The sequence below is a fragment of the Nyctibius grandis genome, chromosome 3 (genome assembly GCF_013368605.1).
Source record: "Nyctibius grandis isolate bNycGra1 chromosome 3, bNycGra1.pri, whole genome shotgun sequence".
NCBI lineage: Eukaryota > Metazoa > Chordata > Aves > Nyctibiiformes > Nyctibiidae > Nyctibius > Nyctibius grandis.
The window spans coordinates 74,532,820-74,555,293 of record NC_090660.1 but is presented as its reverse complement, the minus strand read 5'-3'; the positions used below and the strand labels follow the sequence as shown (position 1 = coordinate 74,555,293).

The 22,474-nt window shown below is 41.0% G+C and overlaps 1 protein-coding gene, 1 long non-coding RNA gene and 1 other non-coding gene across 4 annotated transcripts; 2 read left to right on the top strand and 1 right to left on the bottom strand.

The window, feature by feature from the left end:
- The first annotated feature begins 45 nt into the window (after positions 1–45).
- Positions 46–5,739, top strand: LOC137661412 (uncharacterized). 2 transcript variants are annotated; one of them, XR_011047862.1, is made up of 7 exons: positions 46–117; positions 1,504–1,535; positions 1,651–1,768; positions 2,616–2,721; positions 3,256–3,409; positions 4,113–4,188; positions 4,792–5,739. It is a non-coding gene; the product is annotated as an uncharacterized lncRNA (long non-coding RNA). The 2 variants fall into 2 exon arrangements; XR_011047861.1 differs by having other exon boundaries at positions 4,113–4,193; positions 4,792–5,736.
- On the top strand, positions 3,083–3,161 carry LOC137661670 (small nucleolar RNA SNORD87). The gene has a single exon (XR_011047894.1). It is a non-coding gene; the product is annotated as a small nucleolar RNA SNORD87 (small nucleolar RNA).
- MCMDC2 (minichromosome maintenance domain containing 2) lies at positions 4,690–21,768 on the bottom strand. Its single transcript, XM_068396948.1, has 14 exons — positions 21,618–21,768; positions 21,396–21,526; positions 21,240–21,299; positions 20,310–20,505; positions 19,215–19,337; positions 18,939–19,046; positions 17,569–17,697; positions 16,812–17,043; positions 7,936–8,141; positions 7,309–7,475; positions 6,745–6,921; positions 6,040–6,182; positions 5,382–5,491; positions 4,690–4,856 (listed from the first exon to the last, which is right to left on the bottom strand). The coding sequence occupies exons 1-14, from the start codon at positions 21,715–21,717 to the stop codon at positions 4,690–4,692; spliced, it is 2,049 nt and encodes a 682-aa protein (XP_068253049.1). The 5' UTR covers positions 21,718–21,768.
- Between the last annotated feature and the right edge of the window lie 706 nt (positions 21,769–22,474).

The following is a 22,474-nucleotide window of genomic DNA, read 5'->3' as shown; positions in this document are numbered from 1 at the left end:
CCTTCCCCGCCCCTGGCGCGCGCCGTATTTAAGAGGATCCCGCCACGGGCTCGCTCTTTCCGCGCGCCCTGCGGCCATGATGGGGGGGTGGGGCAGCACCGGAGCGACGGCGCCGGGGTACCGAGGGGCCGCGCAGCACCCCGCCCGGGTTTCGGGGGCGGGGGTGTACGTGGGGGTGTGTGTGGCGGGGTGGGGTGGGGTGGTTCAGGCCGGCGGGACCCGGCCCGCGTTTGCAGTAGCGGCGGTGTGGGAGCCGCTTTCAGCGAGCGCTCGTCGGTGGGGCTCCCATGAAGGCGAGGGGCGCCCGAGCGCCCCCGGCAGCGTCTGGCGGCGGGGCCGGCTCGCTGTGTGCGCGGTGCCGGGGTTACTCCGCCGCGCGGGCGGGCCCGGTGGCGGGGGTTGCCGGTGTACGGTAGCTCCGTGGCTTGTGAGCTGTTCCGTGGGAGCGGTAGCTTGGGCCGCCGAGACTAATCCCGTTCCGGCGGGGCGGCCATGCGGCCCCCGGCAGCGGCACGCCGCGGGCTCACTTCTGGGGGGCCGTCCGGAGCCGCCGAACCACCCGAGCTCTTGAGTTGCTGCTGCCTCCTTGGAGCAGCTCTTCAGTCCAAGCACACGCTCGTCTGAACAGCAGAGCGATTTCTAATCTTTTCAGAGGAACTGGAAACATCCCCTGCTGTTCCGTGTCAGAAAGCCAGTTCTGACAGTTGAAAACAATACGATCTCAAGAACTTGAGGGATGGGTTGCTGGCACTGTGTTCTAAACAGCGAAAGCCATCACTTGAAAGACCAGTGATTGTTTCGGTTGCCAAGCATAGTGGCAGCGCGCTAACAACTGGCTTTGTCTGGATGCTGGGGGTGATTACTTCACTTGCCACGAGGGCTTCCCAGGGACGCACGTATGTCTTGGGAGACTAAGATGGACCTAATCAGTATGTGCTACTCCACTGGCAAGCTGTCGTGTTTGCTTTGAGTTATCTCTTTGTTCATCAGGTCTTCAAAGGAATGACAGATGGGACATCCAAAGAGACTTGGGTTTGCTGATAAATCACTTTCATCGGCAAGCGCATGTCCTAATTCTAAAGATAAATTACCTTTTTTTTTCCCTTTGGGGGATTTGACAAGTGTTGTATGGTGACCCTGACCATGCCCTTCTTGGGCTGTAGGCACAGACCCAAAACGGTGGGTTCTGGCAGGGACGGGGCCCCAGGGGCCTTGGCAGTCTCCACAGTTGTGCTCTCCTGCCAGGGCCGCGGTGCGAGTCCTGACCTTAATTCAACTGATGGGAAAACATGTCAGCAAGTTCCCCAGAGTACGGCACGTGAACCAGGGTTAAAGGCTGTACCCTGCTGGGGTACACCTCTCCCCAGCAACGGCTGTTCGTTAGGAGCAGCGTAATAGTCCTGCAATCAGTCATTCTTCATGCTGGAGCTTGCGTTAGGTAAAATGGTCATGCCTCTGTTGAACTTTGATCTCAGCTGATGCCGCCTATTCTTTTCTCCCCAGGTGATCAAGCCAGCAGTGAGGTTGCGCAGTAGGTTTGTATTTCTTTGACTGGCTTGCTTTCCCCAAGGAAGTGTCGATGCCTTCTGCTGCTGCTCAGCAGTGGAGTTCTCTGAATCGGACATCTTTTCTCTCTTCTCATTGTTTTAGGCAGCAAGTAAAGTTAAGAGATGAGTTTGTTCCTGGCTTTGGGAATCTTCAACCTGGATTCTGCTGTGCTGTTACCTTGCAAGCAGAACAATGCTATGTGAATTCTGCAGCTACAGAAGTAATTATTTCTTACTGTACTTAAAAATGTTGCGGGAAAGCCTCCTGAAATCTGGATTTCTGAAGCTGTTTTATGGCTTGTAAATTCTCTTACAGATGGAACAAGGAGGAATAGGATTGTTTGCATGTAGGGTTAAGAGGTTGAAATTCCAAAAAAAAAAAGGTATTATGACAGCTATAAAACCTCTAAGACTTGCTCCCCGGAACAAAGCAGGTGCAATGCAAGAATCCTGAAGGAATCAGAGGGGAGAGGTTTGTAATAGTACCAGAGCATCTAGTTTTTAACTGGGGAGAGAAACAAGACTTCTGCTTTGAAGAACTAACATGCTAGTTGGAAGTGAGAAAACTTAAAAACTGAAGTGAACAGCGTGTTCACATAGTCATCCCTGCTGGTACTTAACTGTATTGGTCTGTTGGAATATGTTCCAAAGGGAAAGGCAACTATGGCAGTGGACTTTACATCTAGAAAGATACTTGGCATCTGGGGCTTGAATGTAACAACAGGGAGGAACCAGGGGTTTTGTGCCCAAAGGGAGCTTTTTTCTCGTGTTCCTGGCTCTACTGAATCCATTCTGTGCTTAACAGTTCAAAACAAGGTTCTGCTTTGGTTTATAGAAGTCTATTTCTTGAGACAAACTTAACACATCCCCTTGTGTTTGATACCTGGAAAAAATTACACCAGCCTTACCACAGGCAGGAAACTGTTTGCTGGCATAGTGATGATAACTCTTTGCCGTTTACCCAACTGAATTTTGTGATGAGCAATGTTGTATCTGATGTGCCAGCTAATTAGTAGGATTCTTCCAGTTTGATTTGCTACCATCATTTCTGACTTTATTCTTTTAAAGGTGCTGTGACATCAGATGACCTTCTCCACTGTCTTCGGGCCTTGTGTATGCATGTACAGCCAACAGTAGACTCCATCTGCTTCTAGCAGTATGGGTAGTTAAGAAGGTGAGTTGCTTTTTTACTGTGGTACTACAGTGTGCAGGCTCTGGTCAGCAGTACTGCTGGCTGGTGAAGGCCTCTGCTGTCCACGTTTGCTGCTGGCTTATGTCGGCTGAAGGTGTGGCCTGTTAGTCAAGAATACTTTTGGACTACGGACTGCCTTTGCTCTCCTTTACTTTTGGTACTGCTACTAGTCTTCTAATTTTTGCTTAAAACATCATGGGAGAAGCTGGGGAGAGGTAAGGATAAAAAGCTGTGCTCTTTTTGCAGAATTTTTTTTTCTAAGGATATACATTCCTTAATATGGCTTGTCAAAAATAGTGATTTATAAAGGAATTCTATTTAAGTCTATTCTAGAAGTAATTTTGCTGGCATAATGATGAAATCTTTGCCGTTTACCCCTCTGACTGTTTTTTGATGTGTATCTTTGAATCTGAAATGCCAGTAAAGTTAATAACTTTGTGTAAGATTGATTAAGCATACAGAAAACTGATGTAACTTATTTTGAAATTCTTTTTTTTTTTTTTTTTTCATTTTTAGATGGAAAATGGCAGCCTGAAATGTGGAGTTCTAATGCACTTGGAAGTGCTTTCATGGCCCTTCCTGCTCCTCAGAAACACTGCTTGATTCAATAGTAAGGCAGAGGAGTAGCTGTTTAGTGAAAATGTGTGAATAACCCTCAAATGAAGCTCAGGTGAGAGTGTCACTCTAGAAAGGGAAGTGGCCTTGTGGACACTCTTAGAACTTAGTATGAATATTTAAGTGTAGCAAATACATTGAACAAAATTGAATAAATCAAGGCTTAAAACACATAGGAAAACTTGTGTTACCTTGTCTAAATGAGAGTGTTTATAATGTTAGTAGTGACAGCTTTTCTGCTCATCCTCAAGGCAATATGTGTATGAATAAAATCTTCGATTTCTTTTTTTGGTGACTGTAGTTTTTGTTGAGGCTGTGTGAGGAGCAGCAGCACCATGATCCTGCTGGATGACATCCTGGGTAGGAGTCACACCAGCCCTGTGGTATTCCACTTGTCCAGATTTGACAGGAAGTCTGTACAATTTTTCTGCTGCCCTTTTTTTTTTTTTACCATGGATCTCTTGGCTGTAAAATTTGCTCAGTATTATGTCTACTGCTGTATCCTTACACTAGGAACATAAAATACAGGAAAATCTGCAGTTGGAGAAGCATACTGTAGTTCAGACACCTCATCTTCTACCACACCAGTCTTTACACTTGTTTTTGTAGGGAGGTAGAGTTGAACTCACTGAGCTGCCTGCCTACCTACCAGGTCATCCAATAACATTTTCTTCACTTTCCTGCAGGATTCTACTATCCTCTGCAGTCTATATAATATAAAGTAATGTGGAAATACTGGTTTGGTTTTTTTTTTTCAGATTGCAGCAGCACGCCGGCATACTGGTCTAATATTACATTGTCATGATGTAAAATGAAGACATAGAACATCAAGCAGTATGGTGATACTTTTATACCTTTTAGAAGATGAGTAATAATTTAAGAAAGTTGGCTTACACTAGAAAAAGTTTTAATGTACTGAAAACTATTTAATATTTGAAAAGAAGCACCAAGAAAAATGGCGGAGTTCATGTAGTTGAAATGAAACATTAGATTCTAAACTCCTGGTTTAATTGTTAGTTGTAGTCTTATTAAAAACCCCTGCTTTACTCCTGTCACTTAACATCCAATGAACAGTGGGTAGCCAGGAAGAGAAGTTTAGGTTGTGGCTTTATTCTGAAGTCGTGGCCTCCCAGGATGAAGACACCTCTCCTGCCTTCAAACAACTCTGTCACAAAACTTGTAATTGAATCTTGTCAGCTATGCTTTATTCCTTAGCAAAACAGCACTGAACTGTCTTACAAAAATACTAAAAACTTTCTTAGTTGTATATTTCTAACTGCAGTCTCTCAAAAAGCTAAAGTAGAAGCTTCAGGCTTTACTTACAGAGTGGAGTTTTCACTCTTCTTTAGTGTTAATGTGAATTCCTGGGCCATATGCACCAATAAACTTCAGCAGTTGATGGTGACACTGCATTAGGTAACTGTCTCTCTGTTGCAGGGAGTTTTCATCACTGAGGTCAAATGGAAATAGAGGATTTGGTGCTACGCCTAATGCAGACTTGCCTAAGCAAAGAAGAAATCAAGACTTAATGCTAAAGACTTGATAAACTCTTGCCAGGACTTTGAAGGAAAAAAGTGGTGACAGATTACTTAGTAATGCGATCTTGTATGTTACTGTTTTTAAGTGTTACATCACAATTCTTGTACCACTGCCAAATTTGTGTGTGAATAAATGTGACTGTGATGCTAGATAAACAAAATAAAACCCCTCAACCTTTGTCTTCTCTTTCCCCAGGGAGGAAAATCTGTCTTTAGTTTAACCTCGACCAATGTTAGAGGAGTGATGCCTCAAATAAGCTGGCATAAAGGATGGAGGCTTGGTGCTGGCCTGGGGCCTCATTATGTGCTGCACTGAGACTCTTTGCAGGAAAGTCAACCGAAAGACTTTCCTTATATCAGTCTTCAACAGTGGAAATTCTGGGTTTTGATTAGAAATTAACTATTATTGCAATTGATACAAACTTTTTTCAAACTGCCAAAATATGAAAATGATGTACCCAAGACTGAAGACTGAGATACATTATTTACCATGTTTTAGGGTAAGAGATGATTCAAGTAACAAGATGGCAATCAATGCATCTTCCTCAAGTACTTCCTTTCTTAAACTTAGTTTGGTATGAGCCTTAGACAGTGAAATCCTAAGAGATGAATATAAGCATGTCAGAAATAAAAAAATCTTGCAGACATGAATGCAATATTTATTGCCCTGTTTCAAGCACTTCTGTAAATTGGAAGTTAAGACTGGGGTGGGTTTTTCCCATATTTCAGCTGTGTAAACTCCCCACAAATACTGTGCAGTTGTACTTGTCACTGACAAAGTATATGACTTGTGCTATGAAAGCAGTGGAACTTGGCATATTATCTACTGTTAACAACTTTTTTGCTTGCATAATACAAAGCTATGATAATTTAAATCCCATTTGTGTTTTTCTAGATAGCTTTAATAGTGATAATTTTCTTAAATCCCTGTTTTTTTGCCTAGCAAAGTTCTTGAAACTTTTTTTTTCCAACATCAATATATAAAAAAAATGGTATTCATAAACAGTAAATAAGATTCTTTATGCTTGAACTTTTCAAAACTCAAGACCCTTGTCTAGGCTTTTATTTAACGAGCTCTTCAGCAGGCTAGCACAATTTCTGTTTGAAATGCAGATGCGTTTCCTTTCCTATGAAAAGTAGGACATACAGAATTTTTAGTGCAGATGCTGATAATGTTGATCCATGAGTAGAATCTCTTCTCACTCTGCGACTTGCAAGATAGTAGCCCTGAATGAGGTTTTCTGCTTCTGAACTCAGTTCAACATGAAGATTCTTAGCAAACAAAATGAACTAGAGAGAGGATATAGATTTTAAATATTTAACTGGAAAATAAAGAATTTACATTTTTCACACCTTTTAATGTACCAGTGGTGTAGTAATATAGTTTGGACAATACATTCTACCAGTAGTTTTAATAAAAAAGACGGCTGTCATCATTCAGCTGAGCATTAAGGATAGATCTCAGATACTAAACAATTATCTGTTAATTATACTAGAGATATTGGCAGTTTATTTAGAATGGAATATTAACTTTTACTACTGATTGATTGTAAAATATTATCAAAAGTAGGTACTGGAGATCAGTTCTCATATGAATGTTAACCCGGTATGTTTTTCCAAAACAGGATTGAACTCAGTTTACTATGCTGGCCCTTTTACAGAACTGAAGCTAATTTTGTCAATGATCCTATTAGTGCTACTGGGCATATGGTGGGAGGAAAGGGTAGGAAGTGCGTATTAACAGGTTTAAAAATAAGCAATATGACTGTGCAGACAGAACCTTCTCATTCTAGAAACAGTATGATACTCCCAAGTATAATACATTTCTAAATTATTGAGTAGTATGTGTTACCTCCTCATAATCCTGCATTCTGAATTGCTGTGAGACTTTGTACAGCATGGCTTCAGGATTAATGGCTTTTTTCAAGATATGATGCACAAGAGGAAAAGACAGTCGACACGAAGGAAACTCAGTGTATATCAAAAGCCCAAAAACATCTAAAAGGTTAGGTGGAATCAAACTCACGTCCTAAAGAGAAGACCCACAGAAAGAAAACAATTATTTTATTTTTGGCCTTTTGACTTGTAGAAACATTGCACTTTTTTTTCCATCTGAAATGTTCAATACCCATATATACTGGGTCCTGCAAGATTATCTAATGAATTAGCTATAATATGTGCAGTAAAATTGTTTCAATAGTAGTTGTCAGAAGCTATTCTGAGTAAAATAAATGATGCCTCCTTTTGGGAAAGCTAGCTCATTTTAGAAGATCCTTGATTTAAAGTCACCTAAGTTGTGACTTTTTGGGAAATAATAACAAATCTGATTGTTTTCATTATTTTATAAGTGGAAATAACCATAAACACAAATGACTGCTATAGTACAGTTAATGTCATAACAAGGCATGTGCTCTACCATCTGCCCAATTAAAAAGTTATCCTTTTGTATATGTTTCTTTGAAGAAGAATCCACGTCTACAAAAGACCAAAAATTGGTCTGAACTGAAATAGTAACTTGTTGGTCAGCCTCTTCTCCATACTTCTTCCCAGGAATGAATACTGTCGTCGTTCTGCTCTCTAGCACTAGGACAGGACAAAATAAATCAATTACATAATCGATCTGGTTTAACTATAAATTCTAGTCAGAAACCAATTATGTATTTCACTGAATTGTCATTACAAATACATGTATTTACGTACATAATCCTGACTTTTTTTTTTTTTGCAAGAGTCTAGCATTTCCACACCAGCAGTTGTGAGGGCTGCATATGTGAGTGCCTAAATCCTAGGATTTATGATCTAGCCTTCTAAAGAAGCGTGATGAATACACTTATGTTGCTGTCTAGTAATTGTTTTGCCAATCAATGGATCTCTGTGTAGCAAATGTAAGCTTATAGGATCTTGGCTTTTTTCTCCTTGTTTCTTACACAGACTTGTTAAAAACAGCTAATAGATTTTCCCAGCATTTGAGGAACAACTCTAGCTGTGATATTGCACATTTGTTTTGTTCTGTCCCCTCATTTGTTAGTAGGTGTCAGATTACCGGACTGTAGAAGTTCAAGTTTATCCTTTTTGTATGAAGATAAGTCTCCTATGTAACAGATACCACCCTTAGCCAGCACAGCACTGCAAGCGTGAATAGTAGCACTTCCGGTTCCATGTTTATCTTTGGACACAGAAGGAAAAATTTCACTAGAAGGTGGGTGTCGTATGCCATGAGGCAGAAGACATATGCTGTAATTCAGAAGCCTAGAGGATTAAATAATTCTGTCAGTCATAAATTGTTAAATTATTGTTCAGTTTTTCAAAACTTAATACTAATACTTTATAATATTTATATATTAAGACTCACTTAGAAACAACAAGAAAAACCCTTAACAAAAAACCAGTGTCAAAACTAAATATTTAAAGTAACTTTGAATACAAAGGTAGAAGTCCAAGCTTTCTTGCCAATGGCTGCCAGCAGGACTGTATGTCTTAGGGATTTAACACATGAGGCAAATCATGGTTTGCAACAGAATTAATTCTTAGGAAGTCACAGAAGTCTCATAATTTAACCCCATATGGTTAACTCCTGTTCCTGTTCTAGAGAAACTTTTCCAGTGATTTTAAAGGGTAGAGGATTAGTAATCCTGGCCATCTGGGAAAAATGAAAAGGCTGGGAACTTCCAAGCTGTCTGCCTGGGTTACACTCCTGGCCCCAATTCTTTTTGAGATAGCAGGTGTAGAATTTCTTTTTCATCCCCTGTACTACGTTCCTTGGCACAAAGAGGTTGCAAATTGTCTGGTTCCACAATCAAAGGCTCCTAATGATTTTAAGATGTCAGAGCATGATTTAGCCTACTATTAATAACTGGAAGAAAATTACTAATTAAAATTAATAAGTACTAATAAATAGGCTATCATACCAATATAAATTATGTAGAAAATGCCTATTTTGACAGGCTGCTGACAATAAAATACTATGTGCACATGCAAGACAGTACACATGACAGTACTGACCAAGATCTACAGCGTGCAGCTGTTTTAATACTAACCAGATGTTTTGATTCTCAAAACATTCAGATTTCCTATGAAATTTCTCTTATGAGAGAAATTATCTCATAAGAGATTTCTCGTATGAAATCTTACTCTTGACCAGGGGAAAAAAACTCCAGCCCGCATTTTTTTCAAATTTGAACTGATTTCTACAGCTAAATTTTGAAATGGTTAAGAAAGTATTTTTTTCCACAACAAAAAGTACTAATTAATTTGTTAAAGAACTCTCAAATGAAGATGAAATTCACGCCACTTTCAAAGATCTCTTTCAAAAATAAAAATGAAGCCCTGATTTGAGTTGGAGAAGGACAAACTTTTTTTTTTAATTAATGTAAATTTAAAACTGAGCATATTGTACTTTTCTGCAGTGTATGTGAAACTGTGTGTCCTGGTTTGGCTCAAACCAGGCCAAATAGTCTTAGAGAACCCAAGGTCACTGCTTACGAGTAAAGAGCCGAAGGGGGTTGTACCTGCAGGGAGTAGTGGACGGGGCAGGTGACCCAGGATTGACCAGCAAGGTATTCCATCCCATACATGTCATTCTCACTTTCCTGTTTATCACTAACCCACTGCCTCCTGGAGGTGGGGCCCAGGAGGGAGGGGCCCTCCTGTCTCCCACTGATTGGTACCAGCTTTGCCAAATCTCCAGTTAAAAGCCTGCAGGTGTGATGGCAGTGGAGCTTTTGCATTTTGCCCTCTGCCCGTGCTGGGGGGAGCTACTGCCTTTTCCCCTCTGCCTGTACTGGGGGGAGCAATTCTGCCTGAGGAGGATTTCCAAGCTCTTGATCTTGGTTTTGTACATATTTGTATATATTTGGTTATTTCTATTATTATTGTTATTATATTCTTTTTCATTATTATAGTTTATTAAAACTGTTTTAACTTTCCAACCCATAAGTCTCTCTCCCTTTTCCCTTTCCCTTTCCCTTGCGGGGGGGGGGGGGGGGGGTGGGTTAACAGAGAGCATCTGCCACCTGGTTAATAGCTGGCCCAGCTTTAAACCGTGACAGATTTATTGGCGCCCAACGTGGGGCTCGAGAGAAGCTCCAACAGGTTGCTCTGATAAGTTGAATCCTGGCTCTGGTGGGAGGAGACCCGGAGAGCTCAGCTGAGAGAATATCAGATTTCTTCCTTTGAGATTTACAAGGGGTTGGAAAGTTAAAACAAACAGTGAAGATGGTGATGTCATTTTTGAATGCTGTGTTATCTCATCTTTTTATGGAGTTTCTTTCACAATTGAGTATTGCAATGATGCCTTACCTGCCGTGGGCACTGTGTTATTGCTTGCTTCTTATGAATGTTTACATGCAGTTTAGCAGTGGGCGCTGGTCGAAATGTATTGTTTTGGTATGGGGTTTGATACTGATTTATGCTGTGATAAACTGGGCAGTTAATATTCCGATCTCTTATCTCTATGACACAATGATGGGCAGCTTTAATCGCGAATCAGTAGCAGCAACTTCATCTGCACGCTCCAGGCGCCCTTTAGCTGATTCTGTTAATGATTACACTTCCAGTTTTACTTTGGGAAATAGTACCTTCTCCTTTTCTGCCAAGCTGATTCCACTAGATTTTGCGAAATTAGGATGGTGCTGTCTAGGTGGCATGTTTTTATTTTTGGTTGTCCTGAATGTGTTTCTGATGTGGGATAAGATTAAATATCGGTGCAGGGACAGTTGTAGGTGTTATGCAGCCACCTCAGATCCTACAGTGTGTACTGCTGCTACAGCCACTCAACCCACTGAAACCTTGGCAGCCTGTACCACAGCTGCTACACCCCCCAAGATGGCCACTGCAGCTACTCAGACTCTCAGCACTCCCACGACAGCCACTGCATCTACTCAGACCCCAGCATCTATCGAATCTGTACCAATTGCTCCTGTAACCAGGAAGAAATACCAAAAGAAATCAGCTCGTGAAGAGAAGGATGATGACTCAGAGCCTTCTAAGACAGAGCCATCATATGACCCAGGTGAGGGCCCTTCTCAGGCAGAGTTAGGGCCCGACACAGATGGGGGTTCCCTTGATTGTCCTTTTAAAGCAGACCCATCACAGAAGAAAGGCCCTTCTAAAGCAGAACTATCACAAGAGGACTCGGACGTAGAGATAACCTACCACTCCTTATCCCTGAAGGACCTGAGAAATATAAGGAAAGACTTCAGCCGTTATGACAGTGAACCTATTATTACCTGGTTGCTCCGATGCTGGGATAATGGGGCAGACAGCATGCAATTGGATGGCAGAGAAGCCAGACAGCTGGGATCCCTGTCCAGAGATGGTGGTATTGATAAGGTGCTCGCAAGAAAGTCAAACACTGTCAGTCTCTGGAGGCGACTCTTGTCAGCTGTAAAGAGCAGGTATCCCTATAAAGATGATGTTATGAGCCACCTAAGCAAATGGACCACTATAGAAAAAGGTATTAACTACCTTAGAGAACTGGCTGTGCAAGAGATCATTTATAGACACCCACGGGACATTGTAGATCCTGTAGATCCTGATGAAGTGGAATGCAACCGATCCATGTTCCGGAAGGTTGTGAAGAATGCTCCACCGACATATACCCATACATTGTCAATATTAGTATGGGGAGAAGATGATATGGCACGTTCTACTGTGGGTGAAATGGCTAACTGTATGCGACAGTATGAAGATAGTATTTCTTCCCCACTGCAGGCACGCATCTCGGCTGTGGAAAAACTGACTAAGGAGAACAAGGACTCATTTAAACAACTGTCAGACAAACTGTCCATGATCGAGAATAAACTTGACTCTCTACCTACACAGGCGCGCGTTGCAGCTGTTAAGAGAAAACGTTCTCCTACAGGACCAGCTCAAAGGAAAAGGAACACATCACGAGGTATCCTGTGGTTTGCCCTGCGTGGTTATGGGGAGGACATGAGCAGATGGCATGGACAACCTACCAGTACCCTACAGGCACGAGTACGTGAGTTGCAAGCTAAAAGAAATACCAGAGAGAATTTTTCTAGGAGGATGGCTGCTCCAGTTACCAGTGAGCAGGACCCCAGTCAGGGGAGATGGGCCTCAAATCACTTTTTCCCAAGTGTGAATAGGAGAAATGAAGGTCCAGTCCCTGTGAGCAGCATGAATCCATTTCTTGATTAGGGGGGCCCTGCCTCCAGCCAGGTGGAGGAGAGGGACAACCGGATTTATTGGACTGTGTGGATTCGATGGCCTGGCACATTAAAACCACAAAGGTATCGAGCCTTGGTAGACACTGGTGCACAGTGCACCCTAATGCCATCGGATCATAAAGGGGCAGAATCTATCAGCATTTCAGGAGTAACAGGAGGATCTCAAGTGTTATCTGTATTGGAGGCCGAAGTGAGCCTAACTAAAAATGAATGGAAAAAGCACCCCATTGTGACTGGCCCAGATGCTCCGTGCATCCTTGGCATAGACTACCTCAAGAGAGGGTATTTCAAGGACCCAAAAGGGTATAGATGGGCCTTTGGTATAGCAGCTGTAGAGACTGAGCACATTAAACAGCTGTCTACCTTGCCTGGCCTCTCAGAAGATCCTTCTGTTGTGGGGTTGCTGAAGGTTGAAGAACAACAGGTGCCAATTGCTACTACCATGGTGCACAGACGACAATATCGCACCAATCGAGACTCCCTGATCCCCATTCATAAACTGATTAGACAATTAGAAAATCAAGGAGTGATTGGCAAGACTCGCTCACCCTTTAATAGTCCTATATGGCCAGTGCGAAAGTCTGATGGAGAATGGAGATTAACTGTGGACTATCGTGGCCTAAATGAAGTTACGCCACCGCTGAGTGCTGCTGTGCCAGACATGCTAGAACTTCAATACGAACTGGAGTCAAAGGCAGCCAAGTGGTACGCCACCATAGACATTGCTAATGCCTTTTTCTCTATTCCTTTGGCACCAAAGTGCAGGCCACAGTTTGCTTTTACCTGGAGAGGTATCCAGTACACCTGGAATCGACTGCCCCAGGGGTGGAAACACAGTCCTACTATTTGCCATGGACTGATCCAGACTGCACTAGAAAAGGGTGGAGCTCCAGAACATTTGCAATACATTGATGACATCATTGTGTGGGGTGATACAGCAGCAGAAGTTTTTGACAAAGGGGAGAAAATAATCCAAATTCTTCTGAAATCTGGTTTTGCCATAAAAAGGGGCAAGGTCAAGGGACCTGCCCGGGAGATCCAGTTTTTAGGGATTAAATGGCAAGATGGGCGTCGCCAGATCCCGATAGAGGTGATCAACAAAATAACAGCAATGTCCGCACCAACTAACAAAAAGGAAACACAAGCCTTCTTAGGTGTTGTGGGTTTCTGGAGAATGCATATTCCAGATTACAGCCAGATTGTACGCCCTCTTTATCAAGTGACCAGAAAGAAGAATGATTTTCAGTGGGGCCCTGAACAACGACAGGCTTTTGAACAGATTAAACAAGAGATTGTGCATGCAGTAGCCCTTGGACCAGTCCGTATGGGACAAGATGTTAAAAATGTGCTCTACACCGCAGCTGGGGACAATGGTCCTACCTGGAGCCTCTGGCAGAAAGTGCCAGGGGAGACTCGAGGTCGACCCCTAGGATTTTGGAGTCGAGGATACAAGGGCTCCGAGGCCAATTACACTCCAACTGAAAAAGAGATACTGGCAGCATATGAAGGAGTTAGAGCTGCTTCAGAGGTAATTGGTACTGAAGCACAACTTCTCCTAGCACCTCGACTACCAGTACTAGGCTGGATGTTCAAGGGTAAGGTTCCCACTACCCATCATGCAACTGATGCGACGTGGAGTAAATGGATTGCATTAATTACGCAGAGGGCTCGAATAGGAAACCCTAATCGCCCAGGAATCTTAGAAGTAATCATGGACTGGCCAGAAGGCAAAGACTTCGGAATGCCACCAGAAAAGGAGGTGACACGTGCTGAAGAAGCCCCACCATATAATGAACTACCAGAGGATGAGAAGCAGTATGCGCTGTTCACCGATGGATCCTGCCGTCTTGTAGGAAAGCATCGGAAGTGGAAAGCTGCTGTATGGAGTCCTATACGACGAGTCACAGAAGCCACAGAAGGACAAGGTGAATCAAGTCAATTTGCAGAAGTAAAAGCCATCCAGCTGGCTTTAGACATTGCTAAACGAGAAAAGTGGCCAAGGCTGTATCTTTATACTGACTCATGGATGGTGGCAAATGCCTTGTGGGGGTGGTTAAAGCAGTGGAAGCAAAGCAACTGGCAGCGCAAAGGGAAACCTATTTGGGCTGCTAAATTGTGGCAAGATATTGCTGCTCGGCTAGAGAAACTAGTCGTGAAGGCACGTCATGTAGATGCTCACGTACCTAAAAGTCGGGCAACTGAGGAACATCGAAACAACCAACAAGCGGATCAAGCTGCTAAAGTGTTCCAAATAGATTTGGACTGGGAACACAAAGGTGAACTATTTTTAGCTCGGTGGGCTCATGACACTTCAGGTCATCAAGGGAGAGATGCAACATACAAATGGGCTCGTGACCGAGGGGTGGACTTAACCATGGACTCTATTGCACAGGTTATCCATGATTGTGAAACATGCGCCGCAATTAAGCAAGCCAAACGGTTAAAACCTTTGTGGTATGGGGGACGGTGGTTGAAATATAAATATGGGGAGGCCTGGCAAATTGACTATATCACACTCCCTCAAACCCGCCAGGGTAAACGCTATGTGCTTACCATGGTGGAGGCGACCACCGGATGGTTGGAAACATACTCTGTGCCCCATGCCACTGCCCGGAACACTATTCTGGGCCTCGAAAAGCAAATCTTGTGGCGACATGGCACGCCAGAGAGAATTGAGTCGGACAATGGGACTCATTTCAAAAACAGTCTCACAGACAACTGGGCCAAAGAGCATGGCATTGAATGGGTATATCACATCCCCTATCATGCACCAGCCTCTGGGAAAATTGAACGGTATAATGGGCTGTTAAAAACTACCCTGAAAGCAATGGGGGGTGGAACCTTTAAAAACTGGGATAAACATCTGGCACAAGCTACCTGGTTAGTTAACACCAGGGGATCTATCAATCGAGCTGGCCCTGCTCAGTCAGACCTTCTACATACAGTAGAAGGAGATAAAGTCCCGGTGGTGCATGAAAGGAATCTATTGGGAAAAACTGTCTGGATTCTTCCTGTAACGGGCAAAGGTAAACCCATTCGTGGGATTGCTTTTGCTCAGGGACCTGGATGTACTTGGTGGGTGATGTTGCAAGATGGTGAAGTCCGATGTGTCCCTGAAGGTGATCTGATTCTGGGTGAGACTACTTAATTTTGAACTGTATGTTGTTGCTGCATAAGTGTCTTTTAGGTTAAGACAGTGGTGATGCGACCGGAGCTAGCTTCATCAAGTGGCGTCCAGTAACCTCCTCGAGTCTGACATCTTTAACCTGCAACCCGTGGGCACGAACCATGACAAAAGAGAGACTGCTAGCCAGAAAGACTGCTGAGAGACTGCTAACCAGATGCAAACCCACAATCCTGAACCAAATGAACTTGATGGACTTTTTGCATAAAGATGAATCATAGACTAGTGATATGTATATATATATTTGAAAATGAAAAGGTAGTGGTGATCTGAGTATGACATGAATGGTATGGAATAAGGGGTGGAATGTCCTGGTTTGGCTCAAACCAGGCCAAATAGTCTTAGAGAACCCAAGGTCACTGCTTACGAGTAAAGAGCCGAAGGGGGTTGTACCTGCAGGGAGTAGTGGACGGGGCAGGTGACCCAGGATTGACCAGCAAGGTATTCCATCCCATACATGTCATTCTCACTTTCCTGTTTATCACTAACCCACTGCCTCCTGGAGGTGGGGCCCAGGAGGGAGGGGCCCTCCTGTCTCCCACTGATTGGTACCAGCTTTGCCAAATCTCCAGTTAAAAGCCTGCAGGTGTGATGGCAGTGGAGCTTTTGCATTTTGCCCTCTGCCCGTGCTGGGGGGAGCTACTGCCTTTTCCCCTCTGCCTGTACTGGGGGGAGCAATTCTGCCTGAGGAGGATTTCCAAGCTCTTGATCTTGGTTTTGTACATATTTGTATATATTTGGTTATTTCTATTATTATTGTTATTATATTCTTTTTCATTATTATAGTTTATTAAAACTGTTTTAACTTTCCAACCCATAAGTCTCTCTCCCTTTTCCCTTTCCCTTTCCCTTGCGGGGGGGGGGGGGGGAGAGGGTTAACAGAGAGCATCTGCCACCTGGTTAATAGCTGGCCCAGCTTTAAACCGTGACACTGTGTTAACAGTTTATAGTTTTGTGAAGGGATAAATACATAAAATGCATAAATACAGAAAAACATTTTGTTAAAGGCAAAAACAGCCGGATTTATGACCTACGTGTAAAGATGTACATGACTTTTGACACCTTATCACTACAGTTATCGTGAAAAAGAGTGATAAAAATGTACGTATCTATTTGCACACTGCTTATTAACTGAAAATGCTGATAGCTGGGAAGTGGTGATGAAAAGGCTTAAAGCGACACAAGATTTGAAAAGTAGAGCCCTTTGCTTTTATCATTACCAGCTTCTGGGATACTCTTCAGTTTTGGTTTTAGAAGAATGTTTTGTTTGAGCTCTGTAAACAGTGCTAGTGTTAAAATCTTACCGAGATCATTATGAGAGTGTTAAGGGGTTTTATTATTAGTGAAGATCTGATCTAGTTTTATCACTCGAGATAACTAAAAATGTCCCAGGGATAAAAGTTGGGTATTTTTACTAAGTTGGAGCCCTGTATATTCTTTTAAAATATAGTCTCTTTAGCCTTTCATGTAAGACCGATCCTATTATCTTTAAAAATACTCAAGTTTTAAATTCTAATTTATGTGAAAAATAAGGAATCACTTTACCTATCAATTACTAGCGTGTCGCTTGTCACAATCAACAGATCCAGATAATCTGCACTTTCTTTTTCACATGTCTGTACTAGACTCAGCAATATTGCGAGTTTAAGAGTATTGTAAGTGCCTGGTGGGACAACTTCAGAAGCAAAGATATTGGCAAGGATGGCTGTAAACCTCCAGCACGAACTTGAAGTCAGTGAGAGCAGATACTTAAATTTGTCACCGACAAAAGAAGGACCTAATTAAAACAAAGTACAGGTTAACAAACACTACATAAGAGAGCTATGCAGATATATTAGAACAAATCACCATTCTAGTCTTGATACAAAGCTTACAAAGAATTAATATGTTTATGCATTAAGCACAAATTCAGAATGTAAACATCTGACACTTTATTTTACTACTAAAAAGGTAGCAGACATGATCTGCTAAAAACTGATGGAATAAGAAAATAATAACAAACTGAAATATCAGGTTCATTTAATGTATGATTTCAAAGTACCTTCCCCATAGATAGGAGAAGTTGGAAAGAGAAGTTGAAGAACTGCAGTAAATAATTATGTAGTTTCCCAATACGTGGAAAGGGGGCAAAAGAAGATATTCTCAAATAAGAGTAAGCATACATTTCAGACTGTAAGAGGAAAGTCCCAGAGTGGTTTTGTAATCTGGACCTCTAGATAACAGAAAACTGTATCAATTCCAAAGATTTTGTTCCAGAAGGTTTTCCAACTTTTTTAGTCAATTTTCAATGGAACTTTCTTACCGTTTGGTTTACAAAGCCGTACACTATTGACTTCTATACATGCTGTAGCTTGTAAGCCATTTTGTACACAAGCTGGAATTCCTATAATCTCGTAATGGTTTCCTATTTTCATTTTATTGGCCAGTTCATCTAGAAGTTAAAAAAAAAGGGGAGAGAACCTGCAGATGTGTTAAAGACAGTTTTAAAGACACAATCAGAAAACTTTTCTTCACATTCTGAATGGTTCCATTTTATGATTTAATTGCAGAAAACAACAGTTGGATGCCAGGTTCGCCATAAGGGACTAGAACAAAATGAAGCATACAATTCTAATTAATTAGTGCAAAAGGTAAGGAAGGCACACTGGGTGAAGAAAAGTAGGTTCCTGATATAAAGAAAATGGATGATGCATTTAGTTCTGCATTGAAAAGAAAATGGACAGTTTGCAAATATGCATTCCTACTCTGAAACCTGTGGTGACACCATTATCAGTTACTGTCCTATAAAATGTCAGAGAAAAAGAACACACAATAAAAAGAAGATCCAAACTAAATGGGTTTCAAAACCATACACAAATAGCTTTGGGAACCTTTGTATTTTTATGCATTTTTAAATCAAAAAATCACTTTTTTTTTTTGAAATGAGAGTTAGGTCCAACCAAATATGAATCTCAGCTGTGAGACCCTAACCTCACTGATCACTGAAGCCAGTGGAAACTTAATGCATGCATAACTCACAGTATCTCACCCATAGATTCTGTTTTATAACAATACACACATAGTGTCGGTTTTTAAGTGTTTCTCATGATCTTGGAGCTATTTAGTTTTCAAGAAATTAGTTATACAATTCCAAAGACTTTGGGAATGGCAAGTTTGGTGGTTTTTTTTTGAAGATAATTAATGGGAGTATGACGGTGAGTTGTGATTTTAGTTGGATATTCACATTAGAGATCATTTCATGTTTGCAGTGGAAGGTAGTGGTAGTAGAAGCCAAAATCCTGCTGGAATGCGGAAAACAGCTAGATTGAGGAAGGATGTTAAAAACGTATGAAGTTAGTACAAAACAGTATGACTAAAGGAAGTAGAAAGGAGGAAAAAAACAAGCTACAGTTAGAATGTAATACCGCAGAGCTGGCCAGGGGATTTTATTTAAATAAAGGTATAAAAGCGAACACAACAGTTTTGCCATGTGCACTCTTCAATCACCTGTGTATACTATTCAGCCATCTAGCTAACTTTATCTATTTCCCCCCCCAATTTCATTAAAGAACTGCAATATAAATTATTACTTTCACCATTTTATCCAGAGAAATGGACCTATAAGGAAAATGCCAGGGATTATCACAATTCAATTCTAAAACATTTTTGACAGATCTCCAAAATTCAGCTTACCTCTCAAGAAAACTGTAAACGTCTGAATCCTAAAATGTGATTTATCATTGGAATAGCCTTTCAAAGCGTTAAGAACTTTTGCATCAATCATTTCAACTACTTGTTTATCTTTCAAAATAAAGGCAAAGAAAAGGTTAGTTCTCTTGAAAACAGTACAGCTTTTTTTTTTAATCACTGGTGTATTTGGGGGCTTTTTCAACTTCACCATTTTGTTTACTTATTACATAACAGAAGTTAAGAAAGTAACATCGAAAAAGAAAACTACATAGATACTACCACCAAGTACTCTAAATTTCATGTCTTCCTGCAGTGGCGAAGAACACAAACTACACACAAAATCATTCCTCACTGTGGCAGATTCTGTAGCTCCAGGCAGATGCACTCTTATGTACCTAAACCCTAAAAAAAAAAAAAAAATACCAAGCATTTAAAATGAGGACATGGCTTTAATTTTAAATTTCCCATTAAGAATAGAAGTGATTAAAATAGTGGACAGTGAAATTCCAAATTTACCATGTGTTTCTTCAGATGAGCATACATTCATATACTATGCTTCCAGTAAAATTATCTCTCTAATTTATTGTATGTTAACCACAAAATGGCAGAAGTTTCTATTGCACATTCCCATGCAGAACAGCTTGGCCTGGCTTTCTGAGCCGCAGGGAGGAAGTGACAGCCGCTTCTGCCTTGTGTGGAAATGACACGGGATACAGATGTTCGTTATTAGAGGTACGTGCCCTCATAAAGACATCATTATGATTTATTCTGCAGTGTCCTAACTTCAGGATTTCGCTTCTCTTTTATAATTTTATGGTCTCCATTAAAGGAAGAAGCAACTAAAACGGCCTTAAAAGTACTTCAGGCTTAATCCTGCAACAATACAAGCACTTCAGTAATATTACTCAAAGTAGTAGTTCCACAGAAGTCAGCTACTCATTAAAACACACTTGTTCTGTGCTAGAAGCTTTTGCCAGTCACTTAAGCATACTGTTCTGTGGTATTTTTATATAAACAGAAATACAGTTTCCAAGGGGCCAGGGGGGAGGGGGAATTTTCTACTAGTTTAGCTTTTTTTTTCTTTCAGATAATTTATTAAATTATATTGGCAACATATCTTTTCTCATATAAACTATCTTCAGCATTAGGAAAATGGATTGCTGGCATAGCTATGCTCCCAAAACATTTAATAATGCTGAGCAACCACTGGCAAGGTCCACTGCTTTCAGTTAATAAAAATCATGCTGTGCTCATTACAAAAATGCCTGCATAGTAAGACTGCATAGGAAAATGCCTTTTTCATGCTAGGTTTTTAATCTCTGTTATCAAAATTATTAAAAAGCTTTTGAAATAGTACTGATTTTTTTTTCCTACCTTCAGAATATGGACAGGCTTCCTCAGTACAAAGAAATCTTGCTCCTTGTGTATATTTTGTTACAGTTCCCATTGCAATCGCTATTCCTTCAGATATATAAAATCTTTGAGATGTGTAATTAAAGGGAAACGCAGAAAGACTCAGAACATAACTTGGTAAAGGCGGCAAATGTGTTGGTTTCAGCAGTATACTAATCTAACAAGAGACACAATTACATTAATACTGTAAAAATATTTTTTTATTTAAAACTGCTTTACTTACATGGACAAACACACAATGTGATATATAGCTATTAGAAAAAAAAAATGTGAGAAACTCATGAAGGGTAAGAGTAATTAGGTTTCATATTAATTATCTCAAAATTCTTGCACTATGGTTGGGTGAGACTGCCAGCCATTTTTAACTACAAGTAATACTACAACCAAAGGGAAAATGAAAACTGAAAAGTTAATACAGAATCACAGAATGGCTGGGGTTGAAAGGGACCTCTGGAGATCATCTAGTCCAATCCCCTGCTAAAGCAGGTTCCCCTACAGCACGTTGCACAGGCTCGCATCGAGGTGGGTTTTTAGTATCTCCAGAGAAGGAGAGTCCACAACCTCTCTGGGCAGCCTGTTCCAGTGCTCTGCCACCCTCAAAGTAAAAAAGTTTTTCCTCATATTGAGATGGATCTTCCCGTGTTTCAGTTTGTGCTTGTTGCCCCTTGTCCTGTCAGTGGGTACCACTGAGAAGAGTCTGGCCCCATCCTCTTGACACCCGTCCCTAAGGTATTTGTAAGCATTGATAAGATCCCCTCTCAGTCTTTGTAGGCTACACAGACCCAGTTCTCTCAGCCACTCCTCATAAGAGAGATGCTCCGGTTGAAATACAAAAATAATATTTGTTAATACTTCACCATACTTAAAAGGAGGAAAACAATGCAGACTCACCTGGGCCTCTGTCTGCAGTTGTTCAATTAATGATAATGTCTTAATAGCTACAAAACATACCTGTGATTGAAAAATAACTTCATTTTAGAAAGGAAAATCTAGTTAAAATATAGAAGATGTACTTTTGTCTACTCTTGTCTATAAATATATACTTACTGACTGAAAAATCTGTGCAGCTTGTATGGGATTATGAAGAATGTAGTTTCCAAGAGTTGCATCTAATTCAGCAATATCAGAAGGATTTATTGAAATAATGAAACGATAAACAGCATAACTTTGTTTTGAGTCTGTAGGAGCAAAAAGTATCTTAAATAAAAATAACAGATTTGTGTAACATTACATATCGATTTAACAGACTATCTGTTGAGTGAGTAATACCATTATATTTTTTGCAATCGTGCACAAATTTCTGAAGGCCACCACTTCTGTCAAGGTAAACAAGGGCAATTTCCCTCATTTTCTGTATTTCACGATGCATCTTCCAAGAAAGATCTTTGCACTCTTATCAAAATGTTGGCATAAACTGTGAAGAAATTACATTAGAACTGGCCATGTTATGATAATAATAAAGGTATATGTTAACAAAGCCATAAAAAAAAAATTGTCTTTTTCAAATTATACGATACTTTAAGGATTTTTGAAATTCAATGGAAAGTTCCTTCCAATGGCTGAAGCATACTACATTCCCAAATTCATGAAGAATGCCCTAGTGTTTTCTTTTTCTCTGAATTATTTCACTGCCCAATTCCCTAACCCGTGAAATTAAAGCTTGCATTTAATTTAACGTCCCCTATGTATTTTATAGGTATAATCAGCCTATCAAAATGTCTCCCTTATCTGAGAAGTCTGTCATAGCTGTTAAAAGTGTGAAACTGCGCAACATCTTTTCCCTTTTTTAAATCTGACTTTCCTACTCTGCTGTTACCTCCTGTAGCACCCACTTAAGGTGTTTATCTTGAAACACTTATTTCCACCCACGTACACAGAAGGTCAATTCTGATTCCCACAGACAAAACTTTCACAACTACAGTTTCGGTTTGGAGGCTGACCGTGCTCTTCAGTGCTGTTTTCATTGTGTATTACCCACATCTCTGCATTTTTTTAAGTAGGTACAAGTACCATGAAGCACTCTGCTGAATTTAGAGGGAGAATTACTAAGGCAAAAATATGATATTTTGTATATACATATCTGGTTTACTGTCTTACAGATTTTCTTCTACAAAGCGTTCTTTCTC